Here is a 14,620-nt window from a genome sequence, read left to right on the forward strand (position 1 = left end):
ATCGCCCCTAACTCTTGCTACGTTTTCAGCAAAATCGGAGTCATCGGATTTGTCATATGTTTGTTTTTGCTCAAATCCATCGTTATTTCCTTTTTCGAACTCAATTGTGTCGCTTTTCAACAAGTCGAGACACCTTCGAAGTGTTGGCAACGCAATCGCACTTCGTTCGGCTCTAATACTAAAACTAATGGCCTGAAAAATTTCTATTCCGTATCAAACGAAAGAAAAATCTTTTTACAATATCTATGCAAATCAAAATCTCGGCCCCAGTGTCTCGCCAAGGCAAGACTTCGTTTCTAAAGACGCTAGGTCGGCGTGGGCGGTTCCGGGCGAGTCAGGGTGGAGCACGTAAGGGAATTCCCGGGCGGTCACGGGCAAGTTAGGGTGTAAAGTGTTAAAATAAGATTTAAATCAACATTTCATGCATACACAATTTTGGTAATTTAGGCTTCAACCGTGCCCCTCAGAGCCAACCTGTGCTGAAAGGCATTCTGCGCCCCAGCAAAACAACTGAGATACTCCATAAAAATTCTCCACGTACTGGAATCGAACTCACAGGTCCTCCAACAAATCACAGTGAAACGCATAACCACTAGATCACAGATGTCGGTTATTCATTTTCTTTAAAAATACAAGGTAATTTTACACATACAAATAAAACTTTTTCAAACATACCTCGAGAGCAACTTCAATGCTGTGTTGAGCCTCATCAGGGAAATGGTTGATCCCAGTCAGCACCTGTTTAAAAAAAGAGAAGGGATAGAGATAAAAGTAGAAAAAAATTAGAACCTGTTCTTTTCCAAGACTCTGGACACAAAAGTAAATGGTCCAAAATCACAAGCCTATTGATGAAATTGGGGATGTTAGTAATTTTTTTTTTTAAAACTTGCGAAACCTCTTTTTCTTCATTTCTTTTGCTATATTTGGAGGTTCACAGTTTGTTTTAGTAAGAGTTTTACAGCACATGAAACATAATAAACGTCGAGGTTTAGAGGTGTTACACGAGAATAACAAACACAAAAAGGAAGGAGCAATAAGAACAGCAGATAATTGATAAGAAATGAACAAGCCACACCAGAGCACCAACCAACCAACCACCCACCACAAAAATAAACTATCCAAATCTCAAGAATATTGAGGACCTCAGAGACGTTCATTTAAAAAAAAAAATTGTTTAACCTCTATTTCTTCATTTTGTAATGCTATATTCCGAGGTTCAGAGTTACACAGCTATTTTTCTGGCTAGAAAGGACAAATGTACATGACAAAAGCGAATAGAACAAATTGTTCATGTGCCTAGAATATGTCATAAAACTGGGTATGTGGTATGCAGGAAAACGAAAAGTGAAATTAGAAAGTTCTCTGCGCTTCACTCAAAACTATGAGTATTGTAGCATTATATTCCTACAAAGATAGCAAACAAGGAGCTGTGCACCAAGAAAAAGACAAAAAAATACCCCCACCACTTTCTACCCCTGAACATAAAAACCTGAGCCTCGACTGTCCTCATAAAATGTTCACACAAGGTTAACATTCAGAACACCAAGGATAGAGGAGCAATGGGGTTGTTCTACATTTCTTCAACACTAATACAAGTTTTCTGTCAGAGATAGTTTGGGGGATGAGGTGTGTATGTGTGTGTGTGTGTGCATGTTTGTGTTTCGTGTGTGTGTGTGTGTGTGTGTGTGTGTGTGTGTGTGTGCGTGCGTGTGTTTCGTGTGCGTGTGTGTTTCGTGTGTGTGTGTGTGTGTGTGTGTGTGTTTCATGTGCGTGTGTGTGTGTGTTTCGTGTGTGTGTGTGTGTGTGTGTGTGTGTGTGTGTGTGTGTGTGTGTGTGTGTGTGTGTGTGTGTGTGAATGACGGGGGGAGGGTTGGGGTGAAGTAATCATAGCTTTCATGGTCAGTGTGTGCAGAAAATACTTCACCTTATCTACAGCTTGGAGGAAATGGAACAGTGTGTTGACCACACCAACATTGCGGGTTTGACCAGCAGATGCGGGACCAATCACCTGACTGGCTTCACCATCCGTCGAGAGCTGATGATTCATAGAAAAAGATTTTTTATTTATTGCTTTTCTTTACGTTGACATTTAAGTAAAGCACATCAATAGTCAGACAGAGCCCGCGGGGGGGGGGGGGGGGGATACAAACACAAACAGAGAAACAGAAAGATGGTAAAGATCTTAGGCCATATATCACAGGTCACAATTACGCAGATCACATAAGAACTCAAGTCGGTGCTCGTTTCATTCTGTTCCGTATATATCAGACAGTACAGGTCACAAGGTGTGATGCTCTTGAGTCTGAGTTTTGAGTACGGAGCCCGGAGATGCACGTTGGCACAATAACTGTCACATAGCGCAGGGAAGAAGCAAGACAGATAAACAGAAACAACAGAGGAAAAGAAAAGAAACAGTAGGACCTGCCAGTGATGCCCTCCAACCACCCGCTTAATGCACTTGAAAGCACTACTATTTTATTCTCAAATTGAAGAAGGTTCAGTGTGGGACAAGAACCAGGGTAAAATGCACTACAGTGCACCACGAAACCAACAGCTGGCCTGACCAGGCAAAATTCAAAACAAACTCAGACCCAAAACTCTGACAACTCTAAACATTATGTATGAATCATTGTCAACAGCTTGGGGCTCATGACAGTTATGGAGGCCGAAATTAAACGTGTGGCATCTTGGTCAAATCAGGCGCTTGTCAAAAAAAAAGAAATCAAAGAAACCGGCCATTTTTTAGGCCATTTTCATTTGTTCAAATTTTCTTTTTTGGGCTAAACGCCTTTTAAGTCCGTATAAAAACTAATTCCTGCTTGGATTTTACTGAAAAACTTTGATCAAATGATCAAAGGCACAAAAAATGTAAATTTGCAGTTTCCAAGGACACTCAAGCTTTGCCAGCCATTTTCTCGCTAATTTTACCTCATATTTAAGCATATCAAATGAAATCGTACCAGTTGCTCACTCTTTACACAGAGGAGTTTCACGGTCTTGGCCACATTGCGGGCGACGGTGATGCTCAGTTTCACATCTACACTGGACACATTCAGCTCACTGAGGACAAGACATCAAACTGGTTAGCTATTGTGGTGCACTTGTTTTACAGCACTATTGATTTAGTTTAGATAGCATAAGATAAGATTTGATGAGATAAATCTTTATTGTCCAGATGCTGGCACATTGCATTGGTGTTTCTCTCTCCCTCACACACACACACACACACACACACACACAATGTGTGTGTGCCTGCACACCAATATATACACTCTCTCACATTTCTTCTCTTCCACACACATCTACACATATACACAGAATAATATAAGAGTATGCTTGCACTCATTGACAGACTCACAGTTTGATCCCATAAACATCAGACCAGATTTGGAAATAGACCACATAATATTGGAAACATTTTGTGGGGAAAAAAGCAAAACAAAAAACAGGACGAGTAAACTTAAAGTTTTTTAACCCTCATCCTGCGGGAGCCGGGTTTATGTAGCCCGATAAGCCTATTTCGGCACCTCGCCTGCGTTCTGGTCCCGAGTCAGTGTAGCTCCTGGCTCAGCGCACGCGCAGCGCGCATCCTCTTACGAGTCATTCGGGTCCCGAGTCGGTTCCCCATTCACGCAGGTCAAGTGTGTGTGCGTCAGTCTGCTTGAGTCTGTGTGCGTTTGTGGCCTTCTTCTAGAACCACCTGCGTTGGTTCGTAATCGAGGCATACGTCTCATTCAAAACATGCCAAGTTGATAGCTCTAGATGTTCGTCCAATGAAATTATAGAAGGAATTGACCCACTTAGACATGAGGAGCTCGAAAGGATAATCAGGAAACAAGACTTCCATTTTTCTATACAAAATATTTCAAATGAGCTTGATTTTGTATGAAATGATACTACCTGATAAAAAATGAGCTTGTTTAACAGTTTTGAATACCCTTGTGCAGGTACAAAGAACAATTTGAGTGTAAAACATTCGGAAATTTACCTAAATAATCCCTTTTCGAACCTCAGGTCATTCATAACAACAAGAGCGTCCAGAAAGGTTATTCAAATGGGCGTAACTACTCATAATGTCTTATCAGCTTGTGAGAGGGGGCTATTCATGTGTTTGTAACACTTTATAAATAGAATGCTATGAAGGATAGAGCGTTATTTTCATCATCAGTTAACACACTCCCACGGTATTCATGGCGAAAACACACGTTTCCCGGCGCGCGCGCGCTGTACACCAACAGTACACACTGAGTGACCCCGGCGGCCTGCCCGGCAAGTCCGACGTAATCGGTTGCTGATAAGATACGCATCTGGGCACAGACGCAGGATAAGAGTTAAGAACACAACAAAAGACAGAACGAACAGACTTAAAAGTTCTTTTAACGGCTATCGTCGTAATGGGTTTTATTCTGCAGACACTTGTGCAAGTCATTCCAAACTTATCCTTCAGCTCTGTTACACCTTACACCCTGTGACCAGTCAGCTCTTAGTAGGAATGGTGCTAAGCAAAGTCGCCAAAGCTCACCTGGAGATAGTCTTGACCACATTGTCCACTTCCTCCAGTGTGGGTGGACTGGACGTGTTGGAGGCAAACACCAAGTTGATTGGGTCAAACAGCCGAGACAGCGAGCGGGAAAGGTACGCATTCTCAAACAGGGCCAACGTTTCTCGCAAAGCCCTCTCGGAGCTGAAATACAGTTTACAAATCAAGGTAAAGATAACCCAAAACATTTTTAATGCAAAGTAACAAACACAGATCGCTGACTGTGTGATATAGTAACAAAAACGTTGTAGGAAAGATCCCCTCAAAGACATACCAACTTGTTAAAGTTATTATTCCCTTTCTGAATGGTTTGTGAGGCCTTTGAGGGCAAAAATTAGCTTGCTTTCAACAATTGGAGGAAATCTCTTTCACAAATGTCGAGTAGACCTGGCATGAGTGCTGCTTTACACTGACACCACAATGAGAATTCGGGAGATGAATATGCTCAATCTAATGATCTCATGTTTTCAGCTCCGATTCCAATTTCTCTTTTGGTGAACAAGCCATCATCGCGATCAATTTTATCAAGGTGCTGCTGGTACGTGGGGACAAAGGTTGTGTACACTCTGCGCACTGGGTGGGTGGGTGGGAAGTGAGTCAAAATCTCATTTTCTGTGTCAAAATGAACCACCACTCACTCATACGTCTGCCGGCTTTTCTCTGTTTGGGCAAAAAAGTCTTCATCCCCGTCCCCGGTCACAACCACCTCTGCCACTCCAGCACTCGGGGTCACGGTCAGAGTGTTGCTGAACTGGTGCAGGCGGCGCCACAGGTCGTTGTACAGGCGGAGCAGCTTCGGGTACTCGCCCTCAAACGCTTGCTTCAGGAACGAAGAATCTAAAAGGAGAGGAAAACCAAGTGAAAGAAAACTTATAAACTGCAAATGACATAAGTTAGGAAACCATCAAAACTTGTATTTAAAATGTTTATGAAGAGGGCATTCAATTTTCATTTTTCCAGGTTAAAACCACATACTCAAATATACTATATAATAAGTGGCAGTGACCTTGTAAACATTCAAAGGAGATTCAGGTTTTAGCTTATGGTGAGATAGAAAAACAATGGAAACATTTTGCCAGAAAACAGTAGTGGAAAATAAAGAGGCACGGAAATGAATTGAAAGGAGTAGATCCCACCAGAGACCCACCAACCAACCGCCGACTTTCAGAGACAACTTGACATTTCTGACCCTGAGGCTATGCCAGCTTTTGCTTTTAAATTGCAGGCTGGTATATAAACAAAGTCTCTTCCTCAAAGCATTTGGTCAAAATGAATACTCTGTTCACCGCGTTCTGTCAAATATAGTATACACAGAACATCAAACCTGTTTTGAGTACAGCCAAATGAAGGAAGAATATACAGAAAGAAAAAATCAAGCAGAATTACACAGTTCACATATCTTAGTTAATCAGTCCCATTATTCTCCTCTGAACATAAACAAACCCCCCCTCCCCCCAAGGGCGGTGCTACTGCCTGAAGTGTCTTTAGGCCATTTCCAAAGAGGGGACATTACCATGTTCTGTTGCACAGTAGAATTGTAAATGGGCTGATTCATCAATGTCATGCTCAGAACTCTGCCGGAATAGCTACAGGGAACGGCTGCTTTTTCTTTCCTCATCCTTACTATGGCATTTTTTTCTCTACTTCTTTTGTATGTTTGTCACACTCTTGTGACCCGCTATTTCCGGGGTGCCTTGATAGTCGAAGCAGACTCTGTGCTGTTGAAGCTAGAGAGGTGAGCAGAGTAAGTCCAATTCCCTGTAAGAACTTCTTTGTTGACATCCACCCTTTGGCGCTCATATGACCTTATGCAGTTGCGAGCACCGTAAACCCTCTACTAAAACAAAAACAAAAAAAACAAAAAACGAATAGCACACAACAACTTACATACCACAAGAATTATTTTTTTTCTGAAACCAAATTCCTTACTCTAACAACTGCCAGTTCACAAACTTAAATGAAACCAATAATGACAAAAAGAAAATTTACGAGAAGCATTTTTTTTTTTACAGGAACTAAATTTCTAAATCTTTAAACCCCTACCTATAAAATAAAACTGGAAATAAGGGAGGAGGAAAAAAAAAGTCAAACGTTAAAACTAGCAGTTGCTCTCACTCTGAGACGCGTCGCTGAACTCTCTGGTCAGCATGTTGGTGGAGTCTTCCCAGAAGTCATGCATGATGTTCACGTCTCCGTGCCGGTGCTGGAGTCGAGGAAGAAAAATGAAAAAAAACAAAATAAATAAAATTACAACTTCTATTTCTCACCCTTGGGAACAAATTTGTTTTAAGTTTAGCTTTAGCAAGAGTTTTCTGGCACTTGCAACACATTAGGTTGTATAAGTGCTAAAGATTAGAGGTGTTACAAGGGAGTAACAAACATAAAAAAGAAGGAGAAATCAGGATGATAGATATTTGCCAGGAAAGAAGGAGTAAACCCCACCAGAGCACCCACCAACCACCCACTAAGAAATTTGAATTACAAAGGCATTTTACTATGGTACACAACAAAACTTAGAGGCTACACCAACATCACGTAACATCCAGCATCACATCAGAATGTGTCGAACAGTAAAGTATGTTTTACGTTTTACATGCCACACAAATAGGAGCTGCCTCTCCTTCAACAAGATATTTGTGCGTGACACGCTTAACTGTCTAGTTTTCTAATCTTGTATGTACAGCCTTTTTTCTTCGCAGAAGAGCAATTAGCTCCCTCGGTACAAGCTTCAGTTGAATGAAGTGAAGTTTATTTTTCTGTGTTTGTTGACCCAAATTTTGGTCCAATTGGATGTAATGTGTTCTGTAATTTTCTGTTTTGAGTCGAAAAATGGAATTTTATTGTTTTTGTTACTTGAAAGCTTTAAAGATTCTTTGGCATAGTGGTCAACAGCCTCATTGCTAGCACTACTGACATGGCTGAGAACCTCTTTTATAGTAGGAGTTTTACAGTACTTGCAACACATTTAGGTCCCATAAGTGCCGAAGATTTGAGATGTTACAAGAGAGTAGTAAACACAGAAAAGGAGGAAAGATAAGGAAGAAAGATGTCTGAAAGGAAAGAAGGAGCAAACCACACCAGAGCACCCACCAACTACCCACAGGCTGGGAAGCCAAACTAGAATAGGGGTTCTGCCAGACAGATGAAGAAAGTGCAGTTTAATTAAGAGTGAATCTTTGACCTTCAGCAGAAGCAGAATGCGTGAAAAAGCCTTGTATGTGCCTAAGCGGTTGCAGTGCTATACATCATCTTGAGAACTGCGTGGATAAATTGTGAGGAATTGGCTCAGAAAGCACAAATTGTGTCTTAGATATTAAAAAGATTTTTTTTTAAACAGCCTTTTTAATAAGAACCGCATTGTACCAAATGAGAAATAAAATTTAACTCATTCGCTGCGCCGTGCCGTGAGGGGTGGCAAGGATAAAGTGCCGTCAGTACGCTAAAGAAATGTAGGACTGTTTTTTATAATATTGATACGATTGGACTCATATTGCCAATGCACTGTTATTTAGAAATCAATATTTTTGAGTGCCAGATCTAGATTTAGGTCTAGATCTAAATTGTCAAAATATTTTTTTTCTACCCAAAATCACTAATTTTTTATGAAATTACACAAAAATTGCCACTCAAGACATGTATAGGTTTATTGCAAATGCAATTCTGAATAATTCCATATTAGATACGAGTGGGTTTTTATCTGTTTGTGATCGTTTTTCAAGATTATAAAAAAATTGTGTTTTTTCAATATCGGATGTTAGGATCCAAAAGTACAAATATTATGGAATGTGTATGTAAATAACTGCAAACTTTTCAATATTTTCCAGTTCTATATTCATTTTTGGTTATTTTGATGTATCATTTGACTATGTGCAAGCATATTTTTTTAGTTTCATCAAATATTATAAAGTTCTTATTAAAAAATTTTATCCACATCCAATCAAAATTGTGTTGCATAATCGCCTCTTACAGGAACCAAAGTTGATAAATACATAAATAAACATTACAGATGTATTAGTATTCTACAATCCATACTGAAAATATTGGTATATAATATGTTGAAATGTATTTGAATTTGTGGCCCCTAAGACCTTTTACCTGCCAAGTAGTCATCATCTCATTCGCTCTCCCGAAAAAATTTCGTCCACAAGCCGAAAATAATACGTAGCAAATGAGTTAAATCTATCAAGAGTAGGCTTCATGTTAAAAAGGAGCACTTATGTAGTCTCACGTACCACACATACAAAAAAAAAATTTTTTTTTTAAAGAAAAGTTAGAAAAGAGCTAGACTTACTTTAGCTATTTCATCTATGAAACAGACATGAGTTACTGGATCTCTTTTCTTGACCAGGACTTTCTGTAAATGTTGAACCTGAAACACAAACGAAAAAAAAAATACCCATAATTTTAGTGACAGTTTAACAATTAGGTCATATAAGTACCGCCGAGGAATTCGCCGAGATGCCAAAAAGAAAAAATCACCTTATGCATCTCCCCCTCTCTCTCTCTCTCTCTCTCTCCCTCTCTCTCTCTCTCATCCATCAATACAAATGATGACCTTTTGAAAAAGCACTAAAACTAATACTTTCCGCACAGTAATGGTAGGCAAAGCTCATATCCTGCCAAGCTTGTTTGTTTTGTTTGAGTAATGAGAAGCACACTGACACGCTGGTAACCATTTAGTGCTGGGAAAAAGCAAGACAGACACAGAAACAACAGAGAAAGTAAGGAAGTAGGACCTATAAGTGGCGCCCTCCAACCACCTGCATCCTGCCATGCAACAGCTCTTTTTTACGGCACTTGCAACACAATAAGGTCACATAAGTGCCAAAGAATAGAGGTGTTACAAGAGAGTAACAAACATAGAACAGAAGGAGAAGAGATCAGGATGATAGAGGTTTGATACGAAAGAAGGAGCAAACCACACCAGAGCACCCATCAACCACCAGCTCTTGGCTGGGATGAAAGCTACACTGAACATAAGAATGAGCAGATCACATCCGACTTTTTAAAAAAAATTTTTGTTTCATATGCATTTTATGGCAATTGCAGCACAAATGGGTTACATAAGTGCCGAAGATTAGAGGTGTTACAAGAGAGTAACAAGTACAAGAAAGAAGGAGGAGAGAAAAGGATGTTAGATGTTGATAAGAAAGAATGAGCAGACCACACCAGAACAACTGCCAGCAATTGATAAAGAGCCAGCTCCAACTCGCTCCCCATGAGTAGATGGATAGAAGGAGGAATGGAGGGAAAGAGGAGAAATAGACAACATATAGAGATTCTTAAGTTCACCTGTGCATGGTTGACGGGTGTTCTGGTGTGGTTTCTTTATTCTTTCCTATCAAACATCTATCAACCTGATCTCTCCTCCTTCTTTAATTGTGTTTGTTACTCTCTTGTAACAGCTCTAGTTTTTAACACTTATGTGACCTAATTATATTTGCAAGTGCCAGAAAACACATACTAAAACAAACAAAAGACAAGTGGAAGAAGTTCTTCGGCACTTAGATTACCCAATTGTGCTCCAAGTGCCATAAAACTTTTGGAAAAAAATTAACTACAAACTTAAGCTTACCTGAGCACAAGCTGAGTAAATGTTGTCCATGAGTTTCTCCATGTTGGTCCACAGGTTAGCCCGCAGTGCTGCCGTGTTGCCCGGAGATGGCATGGCCGCCCGGCCCGGACCACCTGATTGTTTTTGTTAGAGGAAAGAGAAGCGAAGCGCGTTGACACAACAATGGTCATTTCGTGCTGGAGAAAAAGTCAAACAGACACACTCAGACAGTCAGAAGTAACAGAGGTAAAGTGAATAAATTGGACCTATCAGTGGTGCCCTCCAAACACCCATCCAGACCACATGAACCTGGCACATGATTCATAAGCTATTACAAGCAAATTTTCGCCAGGGTATTTTTGATTGAGTAACACATAAAAATAATAAAAGGGACATGTTTAGAAAAACACTCTGGGGAACAGGCATATGCACAAACACTTAACATCATAACAGTTTTGGTAATAGAAAAGTCATGTTGTTGTTGTTGTTGTTGTTGTTGTTGTTGTTATTGTTGAAATCCCAAGCTGTTGAGAGATTCACTCTTTTCAGAAAATGTGAACTCAACACCAAAAAAAAAGAAAGGGAAGGGCAGGAACTTATGTGTATGGAAAAGACTGTTGCAGCAATACCATTTCTTAAGAAAATTATATAATGAAAAAAACATATTACAGAAAGAGAGGGAGAGGGAGTGAGAGAGAGATATGGAGGGGGGAGGGGGGAATAGACAGACAGACAGACAGACAGACAGACAGACAGACAGACAGACAGACAGACAGACATATGGACAGTTGGACGGACAGATGTATGGACTACTATTTTTATCATTGATGGCCTTTTGCATCTTGACAGGCAAACGTAGAGAAGTATGCATGATACAGCTTTGCCTGGGTGGTAGACATAGAGTAAGTAGATTCCTCAAGTACTACTTCCCTCCCTTCTGATCTTGACTTCCTTTATATGCTTCAAAGGAGAGACATCGCCAATATGTTTGGAATCAAAATAGATGTAAATGTAAGGTTGTGTCTTACTGTATAAAAGGAGCGGGCACGAGCCGAGAAGAGTACCCGTTTCTCGTGAGAACGGCCCTTCCTTTCAGTGCCCGGCCACTAATCTACTAGCCGGAAGTGAGACCGCTCCTTGGCTTGACATAACGAGTAACGAGAGTGAGAGAGTGAGAGGCATCGACGAAAGAGCGGCACAGCCAGTGAGAGATGACATGCAGACAGTGTCACCCATCACCGTGCCATGTGTCTGAAACTTAAAGGGAAGGGAGAGGGTGGCGAGACGAGGTGAGTGGGGAGTTGGTCAGGGCTTAAGCCTAGGCCAAGGTCTCCCTACCTTCCTTCACCGCCTGCGCCTGCGCAACAGGACTAGCCTAGTTTAGATCCCGGCCACGGCCGTCCTTCTCGCTCAGCGATCTGCTAATCCAAAGGTGAGAGACGAGAATTAGGTCACGAGATGAGAAGGTCTTCTCAGGACCGTCACCGGTCCCAGCGAGAAATAGGTCAGGTTCCCGGTCTGCTCCCTCGGGAAGAAAAAAGTGCTTCCCGCCCTCCTCTACTGTATATTATACAGCATTGTTATCATTACCATCAAAGTAACACCTCACACAACCTGTACTTTTCCATTATGGAAACTTCATTTAACAATTAAGTGTTTTATGTGATGTGATGTGGGCCAATGGCCTTAAACACTGAATAAACTTAAAAAAGAAAAGTAATACCTTCCAAAATAAGAGAGAGAGAGAGACAGAGAGAGAAAGAGAGAGAGAGAGGGGAGAGAGAGAGGGGAGAGAGAGAGGGGGGAGAGAGAGAGAGAGAGAGAGAGAGAGAGAGAGGGAGAGAGGGGGGAAAGAGGGGGGAGATAAAGAGGGAGAGAGGGGGGAGAGAGAAAGAGAGAGAGAGGGAGAGAGGGGGAGAGAGAGAGCCCCCATTCCAAAACTAAAAGCAGACTGACCTCTGCCCACAGTCCCCTGCGACATGGTCAAGGCTTGTACGTCGAGGCAGGCCCGGACTTGCTGATGCAAGGTCGCCCGGCAACTGGCGACCATCTTGTCGACTACACTGTGCAGGGAGCCTAGGTTGTAGAACACTTGTAACGACGTGGCCACAGCCGTCTGGTTCTGAGAAAAAAATACAATGCATGGCGTCACTTTTCACCCAATCCTATGACTTTAAGTTCGCGTGACTCAGCAGCACACCAGAGCTCCCGGGTCCGAGGTCATGAGGTTAATAAGCCCTGCAGCGACTTTGCTTTCAGTCACACTTATCCAAGAAAATTCACAATTTAGCGTTGCCGACTTCAGCGTGTCTAACGAAATAACCAGACCAAGTTACAATGTCAGTTCTTTTTTGAGCCTCAAGAACAGAAATGCATGCTTTGGTAGCATTAAATGATTATTACCATAAGTTAAAGAATACTCCTAAAACTGTAAGTTGAAAAGTACCAAAAATTAAGTCAGTCTAGTCAGAGCCGCTACAAGGAGCTGACACCCATCACCCTGACATGATAAGGCGCTCAGAACCCTAAGCTGCAACTAAAATTCCACTGATGGTGCACCACGAAAAAAAATTATAAGAGACCACTTTCATCTGCTTAAGTGGGAACATTTAGGTAACAACATGTACATAGCTTTCACACTTAATATAATTTAGAGGTTTTGTTTTAGTAAGAGTTTTACAGCACTACATTTGATAGGAAAGAAGGAGCTAACCATACTGGTGCACCCGCCAATGACCCACTAATTTAAAGGCAATTTCATCAAAGTCAAGCAAAAGACAATAATATGATAACACCATTACAGAAAATATTGGGAAACATGATTACTGGTAGCTGTAATGTAGAGCAATGTCCTTACCCTATTTGTAGCTGTTGTAGCTGGATGAACGGAGAATAAAATACATTTCCTCAGGAAAAATGTCCTGTCCAACTAAACTAGGAATCAAACTCTGACACCACTGCTGGCAACATGAAAAAAGGGACCAAAAAATTAGCACTGACCGCTACAAGGTCACTACATAGCCATCACTGCCTGGGACGTCATAATATTACAGGAAGAAAAAAGGAAAAAAAAAAAGAAGCGGAAGAATCAGGGCACAAACTGAATGACAAATGATGCTCCACCAGTACCTGAGTCTCCATGCCTTGTTCCAACATCTTTTGTGCCTGGCTCTCTACTTCTTTCCTGGCCTGCTTGACGAAGCGTCGGTCCTGCTCAATCACCTCCACACCCCCCAGGTCCACCCCCTCGCAGATGTAGTCTGTAGATCAAGAAGAGATGAATAGGAAAAACAATATCCCTCAGTTTTAGTTTCGTTTTAGTAAGAGTTTAGTTTCGTTTTAGTTGCACCTGCAACACAATAAGGTCAATAAGTGCCGAAAATTACAGGAGGTAAAACATAATTATACACCCGTCCATTCCTATGTTCACCACAAAAGATGACCACAGCGACCTGAGCAAGAAGTCCTTCACCCTGTCCATGCTTGAACAAAGATACCCACAAGAAGCATGGATAAGGATCTATACGGACGGATTTGCCACTGATGCTGTGAAAAGAGGAGGACAGATTAACTGAGCAGGATGGTCCAATTTATGAGAGATACCAGACTTCAAGTGTGATGCGATCGAGAAGAAGAAGACAGGAGGTAAAAGAGAGTAACAAACACAAAAAAAGAAGATAGATGGTATTTTTTTTTTTGGTAAGTGTTTTACGGCGCTCGCAACTGTGTAAGGTCATATGAGCGCGCGAGACACACCAAACATTTTCAATTGGTGGGAAATTTTGAATTTTGCTCGAGTGGAGGCTGAAGCCTACTCTTATCGATTTCAGACCACCAAGGGATCTTTAATGTGCACAACTAGCACACGGGCCCTCCGAGATTTTTCACCCTTGTCCGAGAAGGCTAAGTGTAGATCTTTCCTACCAGAAGATCAGGGGTGTGGCTGAAAGACAGCATTAAGAAAGAGCCGAGGAGTAGCAGTAGAAAGGCTGCAGAAAGAGTCAGGAGCACAGAGGAGGGGGCAAAGGAGGTGATGGGGTGGAGGCAGAAAGAGGAGACGAAAGGAGACGACAGAACGTTGCTAGTGAGCAGGAAAGGAGGTGAAAGGAGACAAAGGAGATAATTTTACAGAACAAAATTTTTCAGTCGTTACCCGGATTCAAACCCAGGACCTTTGAATGAGAGGCCAGCACCTTAATCTCCATGAGAACCCCAAACACACCTTTGAAGATATAAAGAAGAACTGAAGTGGGGGAAAAAAAATCTCACTGGATCAGCAAGAGATGAAAAGAAAAGAAAAAAAATCTGTAGTGACTCTTTCAAAGTCCCTCTCCATCACAGGTGTAGACCATCCACACTAAATGGAGAAAGAAAACAAAGATATTTTTGTGATTTTTCTACCTCCTCCTACCTCACAGTTTTAGTCTGTAAACCAAAAATTTTTTTAATAGTTTCACATTATTCCAGTGACTGTTTCTACAGCCCCCTTCCTCACAAGTTGTAATCCGTCCACTATGAAGGGAAAA

At 41.4% G+C, this 14,620-nt stretch overlaps 1 protein-coding gene across 1 annotated transcript in view; it reads right to left on the reverse strand.

Annotated features, from left to right (window-relative positions):
• LOC101858182 (conserved oligomeric Golgi complex subunit 5) overlaps nucleotides 1-14,620 on the reverse strand; it is a 36,038-nt gene that overhangs the window by 11,873 nt on the left and 9,545 nt on the right. The window contains exons 7-16 of the mRNA XM_005098952.2: nucleotides 13,224-13,354; nucleotides 12,051-12,216; nucleotides 10,116-10,228; nucleotides 8,832-8,909; nucleotides 6,656-6,743; nucleotides 5,179-5,377; nucleotides 4,523-4,684; nucleotides 2,961-3,060; nucleotides 1,925-2,035; nucleotides 676-738 (exon numbers count right to left, since the gene is read on the reverse strand). Coding sequence (XP_005099009.1) covers nucleotides 676-738; nucleotides 1,925-2,035; nucleotides 2,961-3,060; nucleotides 4,523-4,684; nucleotides 5,179-5,377; nucleotides 6,656-6,743; nucleotides 8,832-8,909; nucleotides 10,116-10,228; nucleotides 12,051-12,216; nucleotides 13,224-13,354 — 1,211 coding nt within the window. The remainder of the gene's footprint in view (nucleotides 1-675; nucleotides 739-1,924; nucleotides 2,036-2,960; nucleotides 3,061-4,522; nucleotides 4,685-5,178; nucleotides 5,378-6,655; nucleotides 6,744-8,831; nucleotides 8,910-10,115; nucleotides 10,229-12,050; nucleotides 12,217-13,223; nucleotides 13,355-14,620) is intronic.

Source organism: Aplysia californica, unplaced genomic scaffold, assembly GCF_000002075.1.
Source record: "Aplysia californica isolate F4 #8 unplaced genomic scaffold, AplCal3.0 scaffold00197, whole genome shotgun sequence".
NCBI lineage: Eukaryota > Metazoa > Mollusca > Gastropoda > Aplysiida > Aplysiidae > Aplysia > Aplysia californica.